The 22,574-nt window shown below is 36.9% G+C and overlaps 1 protein-coding gene across 8 annotated transcripts in view; it reads left to right on the plus strand.

Moving 5' to 3' along the window:
• cut (homeobox protein, cut) overlaps positions 1–22,574 on the plus strand; it is a 196,354-nt gene that overhangs the window by 168,985 nt on the left and 4,795 nt on the right. For 6 of the 8 annotated variants that reach the window (XM_073078575.1, XM_073078577.1, XM_073078576.1 and 3 more), the window contains 2 exons: positions 2,900–3,096; positions 3,641–4,153. In XM_073078575.1, the coding sequence (XP_072934676.1) occupies positions 2,900–3,096; positions 3,641–4,153 (710 nt within the window). The remainder of the gene's footprint in view (positions 1–2,899; positions 3,097–3,640; positions 4,154–22,574) is intronic. The other 2 variants (XM_073078581.1, XM_073078583.1) reach the window with 1 other exon arrangement.

A 22,574-nucleotide genomic window follows, 5' to 3' on the forward strand; every position in this document is an offset into this window, starting at 1 on the left:
TTTTGAACTAAGGCTTCAGACCATTATGTAGGTACCACCACGTTTGCACTTTATACGAACTCTCTCCACAGCTCCCTTGTCCTTATCACAAGCTGTTAAAACTCCGCGCTATCACTGAACATAACTGTCATCCTTAACTGGGTTACGTTAAAAGCTGTCATCTGAAAGCTCAGCCTTGCTCGGACTTCGCTTACAATCTTCGAGACTTACGTGCCTATGTAAGCAACATGTACAAAGATTATAGGAACTTAGATAGGGCTAAGAGACTTGTTTAAAGAAATTGTTAAGTAGATCCACCGAAAAATTGATACTAAAATGGAATAAAAAATCTCATACATTTTATAGAGATAAACTATACTAGAGTATTTCACTATACTAGAGTACAGTGAAATATGTAGAGCTAAAAATTTAAGTTAGAACTTATTATAATGACTATTACCTACCTGATATAAACATTTTGATTAACCTGATTAAATATTCTTCCTTGTCACATTAAAGAAAATGTTTTAATTATTTTCGCATTTATAAATAAAGAAATGAAAACGCAGTTTATTTATTTTATTTATTTATTATTTATGCACACACACAATATAGATACAAGAGGAAAAAAACATATAAATAAATCGTATGTACAAAGGCACTGCTTATTTCTGTAAGAAATTTCTTCCAGCAGACCTGTGAGTGGATAGGGGGTGCAGAGTGGTAGAATCTGTGTGTACTTATATAAAGATGTTAAAATAACATTACATATTATACTATACATACATATATAAATAAATACTTATGTATACATATATATATACTATATATAAATTATATATATGAACTACTTAGATAAGGAACTATAATACTCTTTAACTCGCTTTTTGAATACGGAAATAGTGTCAGATTCACGAATCTTTGGTGGAAGCGCATTCCACAATTCATATTCCGCAGTTCATATTCTTTAATCCAGAACAAAGACAATCAAGCATTAGATGTTACCAATCTTCAAGAAAAATATATATGAATTAGGAGTTATACCTAATTGTCTATAAACAGACATTAACATCAAAAAAATTACATGAAATGCATAAAGTTACAGATAAGTTCCATACCATAAAAGCAGCTATCTACTAAATGTCCACATTCTATTTCCTGTTCAAATGCTTAACATTGAAACGTGAGTGCGGACTAATCATGAAAACTAAACAACTGCACTTAATACGTAACATTCTAAACGATTAACCATCGCACCTGAAAATCACCTCGGGATTTCAACGTTTAGTGTACCAATAAAGTCCTTCGCTAGCTACAAATTTGCGCACACCCGGCCAAATGCAAACAGTCTCCCTAACGCGACAATAGATGAAGCGAACGTACTCCTAAATTCGGTAGCGTTGTCCCGATCAAACGTTTAATTGGTGATATATTAAATTGTAATTAAGGTACAACCCTATTGTTGGAAGTGTGAAAATCTGGTGCCCGGAGCGAATCGATACGTGAGCGCCGATCTATCGGGCGACCGGTCGACTGGTTGGGCGACTAGTCGGGTGCGCCGTGCGCTCTAACTAAATTATGTAGCGAAAAGTAGCAAATGTGCTGCTACACGAGTTTGTTTGTGTGAACGCAATCCTTGTGCAAGTGTTCTTTACATTCATTTGGTTTAGTTTTCTCTACATCTAAAGCAGCGTTCGTATAGAGCTGTATTTTAAATGTAAACCTGCGGTGTTTAGTTTGTTTTCGCGACGTTTCAACGTAGCCCAGTTATGGGCTCGGTTAGAAAGAAACAATGGACTGGATACTTTGATGTACCTACTTACTGTCCACTGTCATCACGACAAACTACTCTTTGCACGAAAACACATTAAACAGTTACACAAATATACAGATTTTAATCGCTAAGCTAATTTACCGATGTTATAAACTCTAAATTGTTTTTGCTTAAAAATTATCAATGACATTTAAGTATTCCCTTAACTTTTTAAAGTTGTGCCATTTTTTTTATTACAAACAAACAGCCAAAAATATTAAAGATGTTCCCATTTAACATGATTTCACAATATGATGTAGTCAAAAAAGTATTTACACAAAAATTACAAACGCTTAGATTTACTTTTACAGGTGTATTATAAATAACCTTTTAGGAATTAATTTATCAACCTATTGAGACCTTAAAATACATCTAAAATTAATTTACATATCAATAATCTGTAATTCTGTAGTATCTGTTGCATGGCACAGAAACCGGTAGTCGATGTACCTTATCAGAGGGGCCCTTATCTGCTAATAGCCCTGCGCCCCTCAAAGGGTTCAATCTCAATAAATTTATGAAAGGAATATTGCCAATAAGGACACCGGCATATCCTATTAATTAAAATGCTTAATTAATTCACCTGGAATGGTTTTAATCAATTCTCTCTCTCAATTTATTAAGGTATCGCCTTCCGGTTGACCTCAGGGTAATAATGTCGTATCCGTTTCTTTATGAATTGCCCATTTTTGTCTAATGGACTATCATAATACTCGTGTCCCTAATTATCGGTTTATAAAATTATGAAAGGAAAATCTATGTACATTTTCAAATTTATATCGCGCAGGGATAGTTAGGTAATTAAATTACTCAAATGATAGCTGGGATTTTTAGAAATAACGTGTGTATTACAAATAACTTGGCCTGGTGGACAATAGTTTAAATCAATTCTCACTTTGAAAATAATTCACACCAAGAAAGACAGAAATGGCTTGACCAACGATCCAACCAATCGACATGTGCGAAATAAACTGAAGAGTCACAGAATAATGAAACATGTTTTGTCCTCAATATTTTTTTAAGTACCTTATGTAAAGTATGTATTATTACTGTCTTGCAAATAAAACAAACAACTTCACACATTTAACCAATCATCCTTTGTTGCAGCCTCCTCCGTTCTATGGAGCTCGGGCCTCCCGAGCGGGTAGAGCGCATAGAGCGTGTAGAGCGAGTAGAGCGAGTAGAGCGCCTAGACCGCCTAGAGCGTCTAGAGCGCGTGGAGCGCAAGCCGGAGCCCCTGCGGTCGCCCGCTGCGCCACGCGACGTTTCCGTCAAGCGCGAGAGCGCCGAGCGACGTGACCCAGGTATGTCTACTTGGCTGATGACTTGACTTGACTCGCGACTTGGTTTGCCTAACAGTTGGATTTTAACCAAACGAGTCGATCAATCGAAAGTCAAAATTAGTCAAGTTTTTCTTCATCCTCTGTGACATCTTCGATTTGAGTTTATACGTGTAATATAAAAAAGTTATCAAAAATGCAATAAACTCAGGTCGGAGGTGGCGAGTTCTGTCGTCGTGTGCAATTCGACCGCGGCAGCCCGTCTGCCGCCCCGTAGCTAGTCCGTGTCCGCTTCGATTTCCGATACCTCGCGGGAAACTCGAATCACGCGCGGAGTACGAGGATTCCAGTTCCCACCACCTCCACGCCATGTCATGCCGCTCACGGACGCGCGTAATCGTACCGCTGTAGGCCCCTGAATTCCGATGCGAACTCTAGAGACGCCGACGCATTAATTCGGACGTTGTCGCCGAACGCTTGCGACGCTTACGGGCGTGCGTGAACCCTCCCCGCCCCCCCGAGCCCCTCCGCCTCCTCGTGTTCCCGCGTAACCGTGCTCTCACCGCAGGTGGCGAGGAGTGGCCCAGCACGCCGCCCCCGCTCAACAACAACACGACGCACCACAACAACAACGGGCCCGTCCCGCTGCCGCTGCCGCCGCCGAGCCCCTTCCGCTTCGAGGAGCACCGCCCCTACCGGTTCGCGGAGGACATGGGGCCGCTGCCGCCCGGCGCGCTCGTCGGCCGCCTCGGAGACTCCCTCATCCCCAAGGGCGACCCCATGGAAGCACGGCTGCAAGAGATGCTGCGGTACAACATGGACAAATACGCGAACACGAACCTCGACACGCTGCACATAAGCCGGAGAGTGCGAGAGCTTCTATCGGTGCACAACATCGGTCAGAGGCTATTCGCGAAATACGTCCTGGGCCTGTCGCAGGGGACCGTGTCGGAGCTGCTCTCGAAGCCGAAGCCCTGGGACAAGCTGACGGAGAAGGGACGGGACTCGTATAGAAAGATGCACGCGTGGGCGTGCGACGAGGCCGCCGTCATGCTGCTCAAGTCACTAATACCCAAAAAAGGTATCTATCACGATCACATTCGCTTTTTGAATGAACTACCGCAACTATCTTTGTGATTTCACCGAAAACCGTCTGGGAACGTTTTCATGGAGATCCCGCCGATAGGACGAAATAAATTTATTATCTTTCGCAAAGGGCTCCTCAATACGAACTATAAAGTCCTCGGTAATGGCCGTTACGAAAACGCTTTTATTATTCCAACTTCACCAGATCCGCAGGACATTAACCCGTGAGTCATCACTCTACACTACGGGAAATCTATTTCAGTCTATCATAAAAATCATTTATCTTGCATATGCAAGAACTGACTGAGCACCTCGAGGTGCGCTACGTAACTATAATGGCCGGTTAGGTAGCAAAAACGGTTGTTTCGGTGGCTAATTGAAGTGAAATTACAAGGATCGTTTGGTAGCATTCATTCCGCATGTTTTGACGCCGGAACGTAGCGTTCCATCAATTTCTCCCCTTAAGTCAATCTTCCGAACGGTTTGCGTTACCCTTTATCAGTGCTTGTCGAGTCTATAGGCACCATCAATCATGAGAGGAATCCAGCGATAGACGCGACCCGAGGCGATTAACCGGCGAAACAAAAGATATTTTTGGTTACACAACTTCTATCGAGGTGCTCGCAAGCTTCAAGTTTTTGCATCAGATCAGTCATTTCCCAACGAAATGATTGTCCAATCGCACGAGCTACTTAACAGCAACGCTTTCATTAACCTAGGGTTGCCTCCGTAGGGTACGAAGGATTCGGGTAACGAACTTTCTAATTGTAACCTGCAGTTAGTTTGCTTTCGCTCAACGGAAGCTATAAGCCCGAATCCTCACTCAATTGGCACATTTGGCGACATTGCGTTTCAAAATTAGAGCGAGACGGCAGCCCTAGCCCGCACAATTTTTTGTTTCTAACTATTTTATTATTATTTTTTCTCCTGCCAACCATCCAAACCTCCTTATCCAGTTCCCCTAGAGTCCCCTCCCGGGGGGGTGGGTAGATGCGACATGGTCAAGCTCCTCCCAGACTTCGCGACTTCGATTTATAGTTTTAATACGTGTCGCTTTTGTTAATGCAACCGCCATTTTGTTTTAGTTTTCAAATTCGAGTGCAGTTCGAGCGTTCGGTGTTACGAATTATCGTGGATTTCTGTTGAACAGCTAAAACGCTTAAGTTAAATACTGCTCTGGAAATGTAACTTATTTCATTACTTTAAACGCTAACGACAAAGTTCTTTATTGCATTCGTTATTTATTGACTGTCGACGCGATTAGCAAAGTACCTATACAATTTTCAAAATGATTAAAGTAAAAAATGCGACCTGCGTCAAACTTGATCCATGAGAAAAATACGGCATATACCTACCTAATAAAAAATCGGGTATAATTTTATTTAATATGCCAATTTCATAATCCTCTCAATACTTATTTGATCCTTGAATTTTATTTTACTGTTTTATTGCGATTATAAAGACGTGTTTTTATTTTTACGAGCCTCGTAACCAATGAGGTACTTACTATCTTAAACAAATACTTAACAATTATCACTCATATCTGCAATTTTTATATCTTTATTGTATTATAGATAATGTTAAGCGGGTAAGTATTTATATGTTACGGAATCTTTCATATAATTCAGACTTATATGTTTAACGAATAAGTACATGTCACGACACAGTTTATGTGTTACTTTACGTTATTATGTGTTACATACTTTAAACAAAACTATCTATCATAACTCAGGTTTTCTCGATAGAGTTTCCTCGACAATATGTAGTTAAATTGGCACTGTAGCTTATAGACATACATCTAATCAATTTAGATTAAATTTGTTTACTCGTACATAAAAAAATATATCTTAAAATATTTTTCTTATTTATACCACCAGATTGGAATACGACATAAAAATAAAAAACATTCAAAAGAAGTCCTTAATGACATCTAGATAATATATTGCCTCTATGAACCAAGATCTCTTAAAAACCTGAAGCGTACTCCTCCACGATAGTCCAATACTATTTAGCGTAGTATCGTCACATATAGGAAACATACATATATCAGTCAACTTTGAAAATAAAGAAAAGTAGCACAATATATAGAATCGTGAGTTTCATACGTCTCAACAAACTGCCGTAGATTTGGGTCACGGACACGAGAAGGGTCAAACAATACGAGTCTTAGCGTCTTACCACTCCCGTGTGACGAACCTATTTATACCACCCTAAAAATAAACTTGGAATACTCTTCAGTATTTGTTTGTAAAGCTTTATTTATGTTTCAAATGAAAACTACATCTAATTGTTAAACAGCAGTAAGCTAGTATTGAAATTTCATTATAGCTTTCTTTAAATGAAACATCGTGAGCAAAAAATATATTTTCCGAAAAATTTTAGAAGATAGTTTTTAAGTGAACTAAATCCTAGAATCTTTTCATTCCGAGACGCCTAAAACTGAGACAGTATTGGAATGATAGCTACTACAGTATGTAATTCCAGCGATAGTTTGGCGTGTCTGATATTGCTTACGTCCAAACGATGGTGACCACTTAACTTCAAGAGTACCAAATGTCTTATTGCTATAAAATAGTAGTGTAGATCATAAAATAGTCGCAATACACAAAATTATTCAATGTTTTTACAATAACGTGTGTAATATTACACATATGTCATAATAACACACATTAGATGAATATCTACATCGGAATTAGGTTCAGCTGTCAAAAATAAAAATAAAAGTTAATTAGGGACAGAAAGAAACGTAAAGCAGGGAACAGATTAACGACAAATCATGTATAAATTTACCAAAGACAATAGAGACGCGTGTCCTTTGTTTCCGTGAAGGGATGAACTCGTAGATCGAATGCGGGATAATTCAAAAGGGACGCATTTTTCTTATTTCAAAACGAAATTAACATTATTGTTCGGACATAAGATGGCATCGATGAAATTAATGTCTTCATTTGGGGTGAAATTGGGTTCCATTTTATTTTCGAAGTGATTAAACACACCCTCGGCGGTCATTCTTCTCGTATCCCCTCAATACAATTGGCTTTTTTATTTTAAAATTTACAAATGTAAGTTATTTTACCTACGTCCTTTAGAACAAATGTTCACGACATAATTATCTTACAGGAATAAAGGTCAAACTAGTAATATTTGAAGCAAAGTAACACAAGAAATATTTTTTTGAAAATCCCGCCAAAAAAAAACTAAACTTGCGTCTAGAACTTTTTATAAAAAAAACTAGCATGGCACTTTTGTTTGTCCTTTGTCAAAAACAAAAATAAATCAAAATTTATTTTTTCACGAGTACAGTCAAAAGCAAAGACAGGTGTCACGCAACACAACCGCGTGGGAAGACGCTCTTCCGCGGTGTTGCTGCACGCATTGTCCAATACTCCATTATTATGGCAACACTGCCCATTGATTACTGCGGAACCGTTACTTTCTTTGTTTTTAATGATGCTGCTTAAAATGTTTTTTAACTTTTAAATGACATCTAAACAAATGAACTAAATATAAATATTGGTTTTCTTCTGAGCATGTCTTAAGAGAGGTTTCATTTAGGTTTTAAGTAGATAAAATAAATAATGTTTCATTCTTATAAGTGCGATACAGTACAGCGCCACCCGGTTAATCATGTAGAAGGTTCTAGATTCGATCCTCGAACAAGCGACCATCCAAATTACCTATAAGTTAAGAATTCTGTTGAGTGACAATAATTTTACACACATCTTTGTTTGTTTCACTGACACCTGTAATTCAGGGAATTTCAGTGAACAATTGTGGCTACAATAGAACTACAAAGGATTCCACCTTTAAACAACCTTAACCCTATTACTTTCTAGCAAGATTTGATTCTAAGCTTAATTCAACCAGACAATGAGTATGAAGTATCGAGCTGTTGTTCACTAATACCTCATTGAAACGTGGCTATTAGGGAGGCATGGCATTAGAGACATGTCATTTAGCGTTTTCCCTATTTCCCACGACGTAACGTACAGTTGTCCTGTCCGTTGCACAACTCTTTGTCTCACATTCCCACGTTTATGGCTCTGACTGTACTTGCTGTAATGATACGGAAGTCTACCGTTTGCCTACTTAATCTAAATTCAAATTTATCCCTCCATTGATCCGGATCAAACCAGTAAACATATCCCTCCATGAATTTGCACTGAAGCAACGGTAAAACTTTGCCTTGATATGTATGGACCCAGAAGTGGGATGTTAGTATTGGCAAATGGACAGGCTAGGTACAACGTTTAATGTTGAAAGATCTAATGTTTTTAATTGTACTACCAAATTTTTGGAATTTTATTTTTAGAAAATGTATTATTTATTACTTTTGGAAAATGTAATAGGTACAAGGTATTTCCCTTAAAACACATGTTTTAATACCCAAATATTATATTTGTATGCTAAGAAACATCTAAGCTAAGTATCATCATCATAAACACCGTGGTGGAGAAATAAACCTCCCTTATAAATAAGGTTAATACCTAGTCCTATAAAAATACTATTTCTTAATGTTTTAAATATTCTTAGAAAATTAGTTCTATTTTCTAATACTCGGCCGATAGGAAATACAACTAATAATATATAATATCGAGGTTTTCCATAAAAAGGGTACTTAGTACCACCTCATAGCATAGCTGTTCATTAGAAGAAAAAAACTTAATTGTCTATGCGCGCACAGATTATATAAGCGAGCAATAAAATCAATTACAGTACGCCGCCCATACTATTTGTAATAGACCCGAACGCAAAAAATACAAAAAAGCCATTTCATAATTAACTAAAGGCGGGAATTGGCGTTTACCGTTCGCCTATTAGTTTTTTCCCCTCCTGCGCTTCGAGTATGTAGGCTTCATGGGAGCTATTAGGAAATCATGTTGCACGGCTATTGTTTTTAATATTGGAAATATAGTATTCAATTCCCAAATAAATATCCCTTTTATTCTAAAAAAATCAAATTTAATTTAGGTACTTACTAAGAAACCCCGTTATTAGCAAAAGAAGCTATAAGATTAGGCAAATGTTTAATATGTGCGCACGTACTACGCATTCACGTTTTTTATCTAAAATCAGGCACATTGACGATGTCTCAATAGTTGTTCGCATGGTATTTGAATTGTTAATTTGATGACCAAATCGGAACATAAAAGGCCCGCGAAACGTGACCTGCGACCACAATAGTAACATTTGTTTTTTTACTAATACGCCACTAATAGATTTTATTACTATACACGTAGAAACTTCTAGAAAGATCTGTGGTTAATTCTCTTTTAGTTTTTTAATTATTTATTGTCTGTGATAGGTCATAAAGAAATTAAAACTATAAATCGTGGAATAACAGCTCAACGTTCGAAATCGAACGCATTTCCATAAACAAAACATTCGTTAAAAAAACAATAACAAAATTAAAGGTTAACACACAGTAGCGGCGAGCGGCAAAAAATAATTTACTAATACTATAAATTAGTACGTGCCACTGTAGACATTTAATAAATGTAGGAAAACGAAAGGTTTGAGTAAGCTGCACTTTTTTCAACTAAGACGTATGTTCGAAACAGGCAATGTCCGTTGGGCGCGTAGAAAAAAGTTCGTTATTCAAAATTCTTACTTTCTTTTAAAATTAACGATCCCAACACATCGCCGGTGTCCGTTGTAAATATTAAATTTAAAAGCCGATATCTCGTGACTGCGTTCAATTTCCGAACGCCCGACAAATAAATCGGTTACCTATCAACGTATATCAAATGATGAACATTGAAAGATAGCAAGCCCGCTTTTTTCACGCCAACTAAGCTTCGGTGTAAGTAACCGAGAATTATTTATTCACTTAATCCTTCGGTCCAATTAAGTGTAGTTATGGTAGTTGTAATTATTGTTCTTATTACTGGTACCACGGTTCAGTGATGGAATGGTATACTCTTTCGTTATGCGCTCGAATAAACCGATAATTCCTTAAAACTCGGCCTTATTTCTTTGTAGTGAGCGTTGAGACGGTTCTAATTGAAGTAGCGAGACGCGGGACACGTCACTAATTCGAAAAGACAGAACACTCGGAGAAACAAAAACCTTCGCTATTGCAATTCAAATAACTAGATTTAGAAAAGAAGGAATAGAAGGTGGCAGCACTGTGCTGCCGTTGCATTTTCGTTTAGAAACTGAAGGGTCTGTCTGTCATTCAAAAGAAGTTGTCTATGTCCACATATATGACACTGTAATAGAAAAAAAAACATCTTGAGTAATTAATCTGTAGTTTTGTAGTTAAAAAATAAAAATCTGCGTATATTAATTCCGAAAAACATGACCATCCACATCTATCAGTAATGTGACAAAGGTTAAAAGTCAAGACTGAACGTCGTATAGAATTGTAAGCGGGCGGGCTTAACGGCAATATTTGGACAAAGTTCGGCTCTCGAGAGCGGTTGGAGCGTAGCGTGAAAATCTATTTTCAATGGCCACTATCGGGCAGCGCAGGACCGCCAAAGGCTTTACGCCCGAAGTTGCTCGATGCTCCTTTACTGCTCCTCTTGTCTCGGTTAGCGCTAAGCAAATTTTAATATTCAATTGGGCTTTTGTCCATTTTGGAAGTTGCTAGAAAATTGCGTGCAATGGAACCAAAACAGCAAACAGTTTCGTTATGGTATTATTTGGTGATGCTCTCGTCTATGTGCACTTTGTGCATATAATTGACATAATTTTGTTTTTAAACCATAGATTACATAAAATATTAACTAATGATCCATTTTTCTATGGTTTGCACTTTGTACGATAAACATATTTAAAACAATTTGAAGGTAAAAAATAGCTCAATTTGACTAGTTAGTGATATTCTTGTCTATGTTTGCATTTGTGTAATAGACACTTGATCATTTAGCACAGTTCGTAAATTCCATTTAATTCTTCAGATAATCCTTTGTTCTGTCAATCCAGCGGTGATTGATTAGCACCAAAACCTACAAAAACTGGAGTCACGCGACCAGCGGTCAAATGGATTCGTGGCTTGACCTCTGTCAATCAATTTGCTAGATAAAGTACCGTCGCTAAAGTTAGATAAGTAACTATTAAGCTTCGGGATTTTTTATAAAAACTGTTTTAAAAAAAATGTTTTGTAAAAAGTTGTTATGAAAAATATCACAGTATAGAATAGATAAGTGAAAAGTACCTAAATTAGCCCAGAACACAATTCAACTTTGGCAGCTAACAAATGACAAAAAATAACTCTTGGAACAACAAAAGTTTGCTGCAAATGACATATCAAAAGAAATAGCTATGACAAGTACCGCAGGTCTGTAGGTCTCTACATTAACTTTGGAAACCACATGCACTTCGGCGGCAGGTCGACTGTCACGAAAGTTTAGCGAAGTTGGAAGTTCGCAAGTGTATTAACTGTACCATCGAACACAAATGGACGAAGATAGCTCCAACAACTTCCACGACACTGGAGTACAATTGAATAACACTTTATAATATGATAATAGGCAAAAAAGCAGTGGTAGCCTAGTGGCTTAGAAACTCAGCCTTTCGATCGAGGGATCCGAGGTTCAAATCCCAGGCACCTCTGATTTTTCAAAGTTATGTGCGTATTAGAAATTAATTAACGGTAAAGGAAAACATCGTGAGGAAACCTGCATGCCTGAGAGAATTATAAAAAAAATAATCTCAGTTATGTGAAATCTACCAATACGCACTTGGCCAGCGTGGTGGACTATGGCCTAATCCTTCTCATTATGAGAAAAGACCCGTGCCCAGCAGTGGGACGTTAATAGTTTGATAATGATGATAATAGGTTACCAATAGCTCTTGCTACTTCGACATTTAAAAAGGAATTGCCTATTGCTTATAAGTAAGTAATAGTTTTTACAGTAGGTAGTTTTTTTCGTTAAAAGTAATCCGAGACCGTTTAATATTTATATTTTTTACGATGATTATAATTCAAAAGTATCCCTATATTAATTAGAACTCGAAAGGATCCCACACATAGTCAGACATAAGCATTGATGCGCCTAAAAACTAAGTTGGGAAACATAAAAAAATGTAAATAATATAAAACACCTCAATTACATGAAAAAATAAAGGAAGTGGTGTGGCTAGTACAAATTTAAAACCGCCGAATAATTAATTAACGTAACCATAATTCAACAAATAGATCACAATTAAAGATTGGTATCAACCTTATTATTAAAAGGCAAGTGTCGTCTAAATAACAGTTTCGAAAGTAAAAACCCAAGACATGTGTTGTCAGTTTTTCAACGATAAATTAGTTTTTTAAACACGCAAAGGCAACTAGACCATACAATCTTGTTGTCTTGCAACACCGGCGTCTTTGCCGTAATTTTACAACAAAAACGCAAAATGTAATTTCAAAACAAAAACCTTGTTTACAGATATTAATAATTAAAAGCCTAACAAGTGTAGATGCGTACTAGATCTAAGATTTGCTTAAGGCATAATAGCATATTTCCTTTGTTTTTATTAGAATGACAATTAAAAACAAACTATAAAGTAGAGCTCCTATATTTACAACTGCTTAAAATAGATTAAAAATAAATAGGTAATAAGTATTTAAATGTACTTCCCTCGATATTGTTAGCTAATTTTGACAACAAACTACGTACTTAAGTGTTTATTTAAATTCTACGCTTAAAATAAGTTTAAAATCAAGTGTATAAATTTAAAAAAGAACAAAAAATCTCTATAAAGTTTTTACGCGCCTTTGCTGTTAATATCATAAAGACCTAACCAAATATTTACTTACAAACTGAATATTTTTCAAGTCAAACATTCATTTGAAAAAATAACAATTTAACATCATAAGCAATTTCATATCATTAATTGTATGTGAAATTTGTTTTATTATGCAATACCTATAATATAATATATTACCAATATATTATCAAAACAAACAAAAACAGTTGCGAGGGTGAGCACACACCACACGACTGGCGAAAAGTTCGATATATCATAAATTACAAACTTTCCACCAGCCGGATAATCACCTAATGATTATTCGATGAAACCTCTGGGAGTTGAACTCGATTATAGGGATTTTGTATTCGATGTTTTTGATATTTCAACACATTATTACAACTACGTTTGGGATTTGTTAGTATAAGTCGTGTTTGCTTATAAAAAGTTGGAAATTCAAGCAAAAAAGTTAATAAACATTCTGTATGTAAAATATTTAAACCAGTTTTACGAGTTATTTAAATTAATATAAATAATGAGTACCTACGTATTTTATAAATCTACAAGTTTTTCAAACGCAAATTCTTAAGTACTTAGTTCTTAGGAAGATTCCAAAAGACAAGTTACGCCATCTATCGGTAAGTGGCGAAAGGAGGAAATTTTTAAGCTCTAATGTATTGCAACGCGGGCTAACACTGCACGCGCGATCCTGTCGCAAACGAAGCTTACACGCCGACAATTATGAAATTACAATGACTGAGACAGACATTTAATTTACTGCGCAATTATTACCGAGTACCTACTACAAAAGACATTTCGAGCAAAAACGCCCCCGCCGGCAGCCACTTAGAAAGCGCCTTTGAAAAACTAAATAGCCGTTTAAAGAGCGTTTATGCTGAAATAACTCGAAAAAAGTTTAGCGGAAAAAGTTCGGTATGCGAGCAACAATGTACGCGTAACGCCATCTGTTGGCGAGTAGCGGCGAGCGCGTAGGGGTCAAGAAATTATTTCGCCAAGAATGCCCGCCGTCCCGCGGCCGCTTTGATGGCTTCCGACGAAGCAATCAGACCTCTTTACGGGCATATTTATGATTATAATACCGTGTCTCATTATATACTTTATGATTTTATACCTAACCGACTGTCCGGGATAATAGCGGCGAAGTAATTGTTACGGCTATTCGCATAAACGACTCGAGCGAGACGACACCTTCAGACGCATGCCGTCCCTCTCGCACGCATCCTTCTTTTGTTTGTTTACAATGACTATGTTGTGTATTTCATTAGTAATTATCGTTTTTAACAACGTTTTACACCGGTTCGCTTTAATCAGTACGATTGAATGTCATCGCCGCGTAATTAATACGACCGTTCCTTTATTTTATTGCTTTGTTTGCTACTTTAGCTCTAATGAAAATGGTTTTAAGGACAAAAAATAATTAACGATCGCCGGATACTCAAACTTATCAACAATCATGATAACTTTTAGACACATAATAAATCTGTAAAATTAACGAGTGTGCTCACAAAGAATAGCAACTTACAAATATAGCTACTTTAGATACCTACTTATTAAGAATAATAATTAATAGAATTATTAGATACCTATTTATTAAGAGTAAGACTAGATTAGGATATTTATCAGTTTTTCAGTTTTGGAACATTTGTAAAAACAGTATTAAAACAAGTACCTCTCGATACGTATGCTGTATAGAAAAACTTCATATTGAATCATTGAATCCGTAATATTAATTGTCGTGTAATTTTATTTTACTAAAAGATAACCTCACGGATTTTAAACATCACAGGTCTGTGATTTTAAAATGAATGCAAAGCCGAATAGAAATTGAATGCAAAGCCGAATCAATTTAAATTCAGATAAATTTTACACTTAAATACTATTAAGGTGCTACCAACATAACACGCGACAAGGAATCATTTCCATTTGCATTGCACATTGTGACCAACATAACGAGCAACAACTGTCCTGAACTCTTGCAATATAGCCCACTATATCTATTAAGCTGGATATCTTTGGATCACCCACGGCCAGTCATTGGGACGATTCCGGAACATTACGCGTTCCAAGCAGAACACAAATAAAACAATTAATTAATTTACCCGATGTGCGGATTTAAACGGCATCCTTGCACACTGTTAGATTAGGTTTTGTTAGGGTTCTCATTTCAAATTAAATCTTAATGATAAACTAACTTCATTGGAAAAATCTTATGTGACTATTATTCCATTCCATCGAAATTTTATGTGACTATTATTCCAGTATATCCATACGACTCTTATCAATTATCTCATAAGTTCCTTTTACCCAAAGTATTTATAAATTAGAATACTTTGTATAAACCATTCACTTATGAGATTACTTACACTGCATTATTGAAACTTTAATTCACTTAAACTGCATTTATTATATGCATTATTAAACTTTTAAAATCCACAGACATATTTTTATTTTATTTGACTACTAAGACTTCTGTAAAAACTAAAGTTTATTATCGGTAGAAGTTGCGAACAGTTAATGCGACAGGACAAGTTTGAGTTTCTTATTTTTACAACATCTGCGCCTGTGATGATTTACATGGGCGATAATTTGTAGAAAAATATTTACAATTTTAGCGGACTCTTACAAATTGGCCGTGTATACCGCCATACGAGTGCACCACTATCTTGACAGATCAAAATGTTAATGTTGGTAACCCTGAACACATAAACAGATAAAAGGCGTTGTCCAGCGCACATTTAAATACGCACACTTTAAAATAAATTTATTATCGCGCACTAGATGCAAGATGAGTTGATTGCGATTATTTAGCACTATCTTATTTTAGTCGAGGCTATTAAACTGTAATTGTGCTAAGGACATAATTGTACTTCGAAGAATTTTGGCATCGTGTATGAATGACTCTCCTTTTGATCGTTTTTCTGCAGTACCTCTTTGTTTTAAGGTGATTTGTCCGTCGATAAAGCTGGGTTTAATGTAACTACAATAGCAGGAAAAAACTAATTTAAGCAAAAAACACAAGCAAATATAACAAAAATTGTGGCGCATAGCCCAAAACGAAGTGTGCCTTGTTATATAGATAAGGGCCAAAACCAATAAAGCCTACTACTCATTACCCGACAATCGAGCAACCCACAATTATTAGAATAAGACCGCGTCCACACCGCCAACTGTCACATAAACACGTCCAACCGCCCACTCCATTCGATTTTCAACCAAACAATCGTTTACGAACCGAAGAATGCGTCGCATTTGCAAATGCCGTCTTAAATCGGAGCAGAACGCTCGATATTTTGCCAAATAAATCACGAGTGATGTGTACCCGGGCGGAGCACATGTATTATGTTTGTCCACACAATTTGTACGGCTCAATTATAAAAAAATCAACAATCAGTCCAAAGAATACAGTCACTGTACGAGCATGTCTTAATATTAAATTTATTACTCTGTTGTAATGGCATCATATTTAGGTACATACCTACTTTCGTATACCCACATTATAACACACAATACTTTTAATTTCTGTCATTATTGCTGGATACTTAGACTCAACATAGACAGAAATAACCTTATCCATTACATAGCGGAAGTTACAAAAATGGCGACAGATCCCCAGAATCCCGCCAATTTGAGTCAGTCCGACCGGACAGTTTATAGGAAATAAAGTGCATCCCTACATATTATTCGTCGTAATTAATTACATACGTACCTTCAGCGAAAGCGGGACATAATTCACAGTTCTGTCTCGCAAGATGGGCTGTTTAACTTGTCAGTTAGATGCGATTTGTGAGCGTCCATTTTACATCTTTGCTCCCTGTCTTGCATAATTAGTAAGGATTAATGTGAGGCTATGAATGACTTGTTGTTGCACGTTAAATTAGGGTCAATTCAGAAAACTCGTAAATGAACTCCACAGACTTTATGTGACCGTAAAATTGCAAATTACACGCCCCGCCCGATTGTGTTATCTGCATATCGGTTATTGTTTGTCTGTAACAGCCATAGATGATAAATTTTATGAAGCCAAAACGTATTAAAACGTATCATGACGTGATGAATGAAAAAGCTGTGGTACTTTATTTCAGAAATAATGACTCATCAAGCTAAATAGATTTAATATCAATAATAAAATGAAACTACACGACACAATACCGCGCTTTACAAAGTCCACAGATTATAAATGCATATTTAATCTATTATGGACAATTGCAGCGTATACCTATCGAGCGCATAGCGTGCTTGCCTGCAATCAATCGCCATTATAATCAATAACATGCCATGCAAATCAATGCACTAATGACACGTCACGGAGCCCGTGAAAAATTGTCAACCGGTAAATTATACACAAACTAACATTTACAATTTTTATCGAAACACTAGAGGATGTTTTGGATTTTTGTTTTTCCCATGATTCATTATACAGATAAGGAAATTGCGATTTTATTTGTCAGTGGACAAAAATGTATTAAACTATATGTATGTTTTGTACTATGTATTAAAAGGAATTTTCCAATACATTATGTTAAGAAATGGTAAAATCGTCACTTTTCAAATATCTGGTAACAATATAATACGTTGGTAATGACAATTTAAATGAATTTATCTCATTTGCTTTACATAAAAACAAGGCACTATCGAAAAATGCAAAATGGCATCGCTTAATTTTGACTTTCGAATTCCAACTCCCATTTCTCCCACGTCAAAAATTGTAGTGTAGCCAGTACCCGTTAGTTACCCCTCTAAATCAATTACGCTCCACACAAAGACTGCAGACGATCAGGTGCGACTAACTGCATTACGTACGTGCAGTTCGTGCGAAATTCCTTTATTTCGTTAAAAAACTTTGCTATCGTTAAAAGTTATGCGAATAAGCCCCTACGGACTGATACTAGTGCCGAATTTATATCCGATGTCTATTAGGATGGAAATTCGGTGGCTTTGACGCCAAGTGAATGCAGAATAAAATGATCTAAAATTTTGTCTCACTTTATAGTTTCTGTAAACATATTTTTTATGTTTAAATTATACTAGATTATTAATTTCAAAATATATTTTTCGCTGGTATTCAAAATATTGTATTCAGACTTTTTAACTTATTGCGCAAAAACTAAAACCTAGCGAAAAAAATTAGGTATTATACTTGTATTATTATATTGCTTGCATTGAAGATAATATTTTAATTATCAATTAATATAATATATATCTAATAACACCTTAATAAAATATTATAATATAAAAATACCCAACTGTTTTGAAAATATAACAGAGCTGTATCTACTATAAATGCGAGGCCGTTCTCAGTGGAGCTGCAAATTGATTATCGAATTTAGTTACAAACTACCGCGTTCGCATAACGTTTTTACCTTCGCGGGGAAATTTGGCGACGTGTGCACCAACACTCGACAAGTGCCTTACGTAATGTTGCTAGATTTTTGCATTTCTAACTATTTTCTGTAAAATATAGACTCGGTATAAAACAAAATAATATATACTGTAGATTTTTTAATACCTTGAAGTTGCTTATGAATATATATACTTTGCTTCGTCTAAACTTACAGTGATAATCATAATAAGAACTGAAATACATGTAGTATTTTGCGCAAAAGTGTTATCGTAAAAAATATAAATAGGTGTGGAAAACAAAAAAAAAGAAACATTCATTCACAATTTGATAAACATCTAAACATGCCACAGTACCTACTCGGTTACTCAAGCGTTCTTAAACAAACAGTTAATTTTACAATGTAGTTACCTACATATGTGGTAATATAAGTACAAGAAGCTAAATCTCTCGAAATGAACTCGTATTCCGATGTAAAAGTATCATAATATCTTCAAAGAATGCAATAGATTATTCAAGTTTTCCTTCCTCTCGTAACCCTCAATTATGTGTCACGCACATTGAGATACCGAGCTGTATCGACAGATAGCATTCGGTAGCGGTTGTTTATCGCGGCAAAGTTCCCGGCTACATCGCTGCGATCAGTCGGCTCTCGGCGGAATCAATCGTGGTCGCTGCCCCCGCTGATTGCCATCTAGCACGCGAGCCGGATCGCCCCCGTCCCGACGCACGCCACAACCGAACCCGAACTTTGTCCGAACAAAAGAAATTCCTACTCCATCGAACGTAACGCTTAATACCGTCGTAACTCATGGGAAAGGCCGTTGGAATTGAGTGAATTATTGACAGAGATACGCGTTTTTTCATTTAATGAGCCTAGACAAATACATTCTCGCTCGATGCATTCCGTACACATATTAGTACTCAGACAAACAAATGTATACACATTCTTTACACAATAAAATAGGATTTTCCTCAGTGTCGTCTACGTGAAGCTGACTAATTGGCAATTATATAGGGCAGAGCAGTGTAGAAGCGTGAAACATGTACGGCATTCCTACGCGGTGGATCTCATTTGTACATTTCATTGCTGCAACACTTAGCACCTAATTTTAAACAGTAGCCATATTTTATGCAACAATTTCTTTGCATCGTATTAACAATTCAAATGCGGGCATTTTTTTAGTTCCCCGCAACACTTTCGACCGGCCCTGACGTCCGCCTCCGCGGACGACTCAAATGCAAATGAGCATCGATTCGCGGCGTGACGTCTAAGGCGCACTCTCACCCCTTCCTTTCCGACTACCCGCCTTGATTTACAATACCGGATACGCATTCCCCATTCGCCACCGAACTATATGTGTGCCGAGTAAATTACTAACGTGTTTTTTTCACTGTCACAGTGACACGATAATTTAGAGCGCCTTTACTTTTCAAAGGCTTTGAATATTCATATGGCATTAGCAATCAATAACAGCTATAAAGGTATAGTTTTCGCGTGCACGCACGCAATGCGGTGTCGCATAAACAAATAATTTCTCCGCTTTTATTATGATTATGGAACAGCTTAACGGCGTAAGGATACCGGCAACGAACGTAGATACGCCGCCGATAGCCGGCATCTATGACGAAAATGGATAAGCGATGTTTTGTTCCTAGAGTACCTTATGGCACTATAATGGAATATGTAACAGTTTATTTCTTGTACGTGACTGAGACTCAATAAATAAGACTTCCGTGACCGGACGACGTTAATTGAGTACCATTTTTTCTTTGAATATCCATCAAAAGTACACGTAATGGCCACGATGAGAAGTGATATATCGTTACACTTTATAGTTTTTAGACAACAAAAATGAGGTGCGATCGATAGAGCGCGAGCGGCCATTTTGTCGTGCTTGACATTAGTACAAGATGGAGCTAAAACGGCGAGCAAAACCAACGCAATTTTTGAAAATATTCCGAAGCACGTTTTGGTAATTGTACTCGTGCCGTATGTAGAATAACAAAACGGCAGCTAGAAGATCAAAGGAATTAATAGACGTGTGTTGAAATTTATCGATGGCCGCTGTATCGACTGAATAAACTAATTGGTTATCGCGGTCTGAGGCCCCGCGGCACACGACCGAAATTTTAATCTCCCATGCGATGTATATATTGACATAACTGCTTATTTTAAACGCCAAATAAGGACCGTGACCTCTGTGGGTTTACCACTGTGTAACACAACCTGAGTTGATAATGCCAAGTTCCCATAATTGATGGACTTCTTATTGATATCAGATAGTCGTATTATTTGGTACGTCGCTTTCTATTAACAAAATACCACCAAGGTAGTGCCTCATAACGCTAGCAAACGACCTGTGAACATTACAAAACAGGAGACAGCAATATATTCGAGAATGGCTCGAGTGACTCAGTAATCTAACATCTACTTGGAGGAAATGACTCCACCACTCCTGCGACCAGATTAAATCTAAACATCACGAAATGAGACGACCAATTCCGACCGGACATTTGAACTATCAAAGGTCCTGCCCAATTAAGTGTACATTAAAAATAAAGTAATTACGTACACGAATCACGTATATAGAGTTATTGTCTAACATTTATGACTCGAAAACTGAATATTATGGTCATACAGATGTTATCTGAGCCGAGACGGCGGTTCACAAAATTTATTTCGCTCACGTTCTCAGTCATAAGTCGTTAAGACCGATTTCACAAAAAAACCGCGTATAAATATAAAAAATAAAGTATAGAAGGACGTCGTTATGTTGTTTGCATACTCAACAAGTGTATGTGTGTCGTGAGAAAAGTGATTTCGGTACAAAGTGTCAAACGTTGCGTCAAACTAAACGCACGACTGAGCAACTTGTATGATGCATAATAATATAAATACACTTAAGACTAATATAACGTTCAGTTTTATTCGTTTATTAGATTGCCATGTGCAGAATATCACATACATAAATTTCAATTACGATTTCTTTAATGAATGTTATTATTTTTTTCATTTTCTTTCTATTTATATAACTGTGTCACCAAGGGATTAACATCATATTCAATTGTTTCAATTCAGTTGCAATTAACCTGAATTAAGAAAATTGAAAACATCTCAAAGGTGATTTGCAGTGAGTCACTTAAATCAAAACCACATTAACGTTACACTCACAAAGAAAGCTTTCACGAATTACTCCGTTTCGTAAACGCATTTCGATAAATAAAACTGACTTTACGTTCCAATAAACCAAGTACATTCAAACTCTTATAAAAACATTTGCGTATAGTATTATGCTTTTATTAGCAGATTAATCAAGACGTATTTTCCCCCAAACAGTTAAATAAAACTGCACAATTGTCGAGGCATCACTGAACATATTGTCGGTTTTAAAATAAAATTTAAGAATGCAATTAAGTCTTTGTGATCCTTGAAAATTAATACGATACATCTTGAAGCGTTCTTCCCGGAGCCATTAAGACACCGCAGAGCGAACGAAAACATGCGACATTTCGTGCGTTCGAAAAAACCGAAAACAATTATTCGACATTTCACTCCGATTATCCGACTTTCGTGTTATTAGTGTCATAATCGTTGTCCCGGCCGTTTGAGTTTGGAACGGGTTGCGCAACTTAACTGCCCGTTTCCTTTGTCATTTACCTTCTAAAGTTACACTTTCACTTGGCGACAGATACTTACTATTGTTTCAAGCGTACAGCGCTGCATGTACTACACGAGCGTGATTAGTCGGCGCGCAGTACGGCACTACGCCCTTGGGAATATTACAGATGATATTAGTACGTTACCAAATTGTCTCGCTTAATTACTTCCTGTCTAAAAACGAGCGTTTCACTTTTTGCCATCGAAGTTAAGCGTTTGAAAAACGTTAAGGCTAAATTTATAATGGCATATCGTGTTTTCCGCAACCATTGATGCCCGCAAATGATCGCTTCGTAAATGTAAACCAGATCCTTATCGCACCTTCGACTGAAGTCATTTATTTTGTATAAGTAGCTGCAGGCTAGTAATTACTAGATCGCAATAAATGACACGCTAGATATGTAACGCTAGTAATTGGCGTAGTAGTGAAAAAACAATAACAAGGAGCGTCAACTATTTATCCATGTATGCTTATTACAACGGATAATAGCCCGGCCATCTTTACGCGAGTAAATTAATGACGCGTCTTAATTAGACTAATGCGACGCATACATCAGCATCTAAATAGTGTCGCTTCATTGTGAACCAGAGACAATATGTTGACAGGATGAACGACCACAATATGGCGGGCGGTTTTCGCGTAACTCCGCTTGTTTATGGATGCGCGCGCGCCGTTTTAGGATTACTGGCTTAGGCGACGACTGGCCGGCC

This window comes from Epargyreus clarus, unplaced genomic scaffold (genome assembly GCF_041222505.1).
Source record: "Epargyreus clarus isolate Ecla_fem2 unplaced genomic scaffold, WU_Ecla_fem_2.2 ptg000012l, whole genome shotgun sequence".
Taxonomy (NCBI): Eukaryota; Metazoa; Arthropoda; class Insecta; order Lepidoptera; family Hesperiidae; genus Epargyreus; species Epargyreus clarus.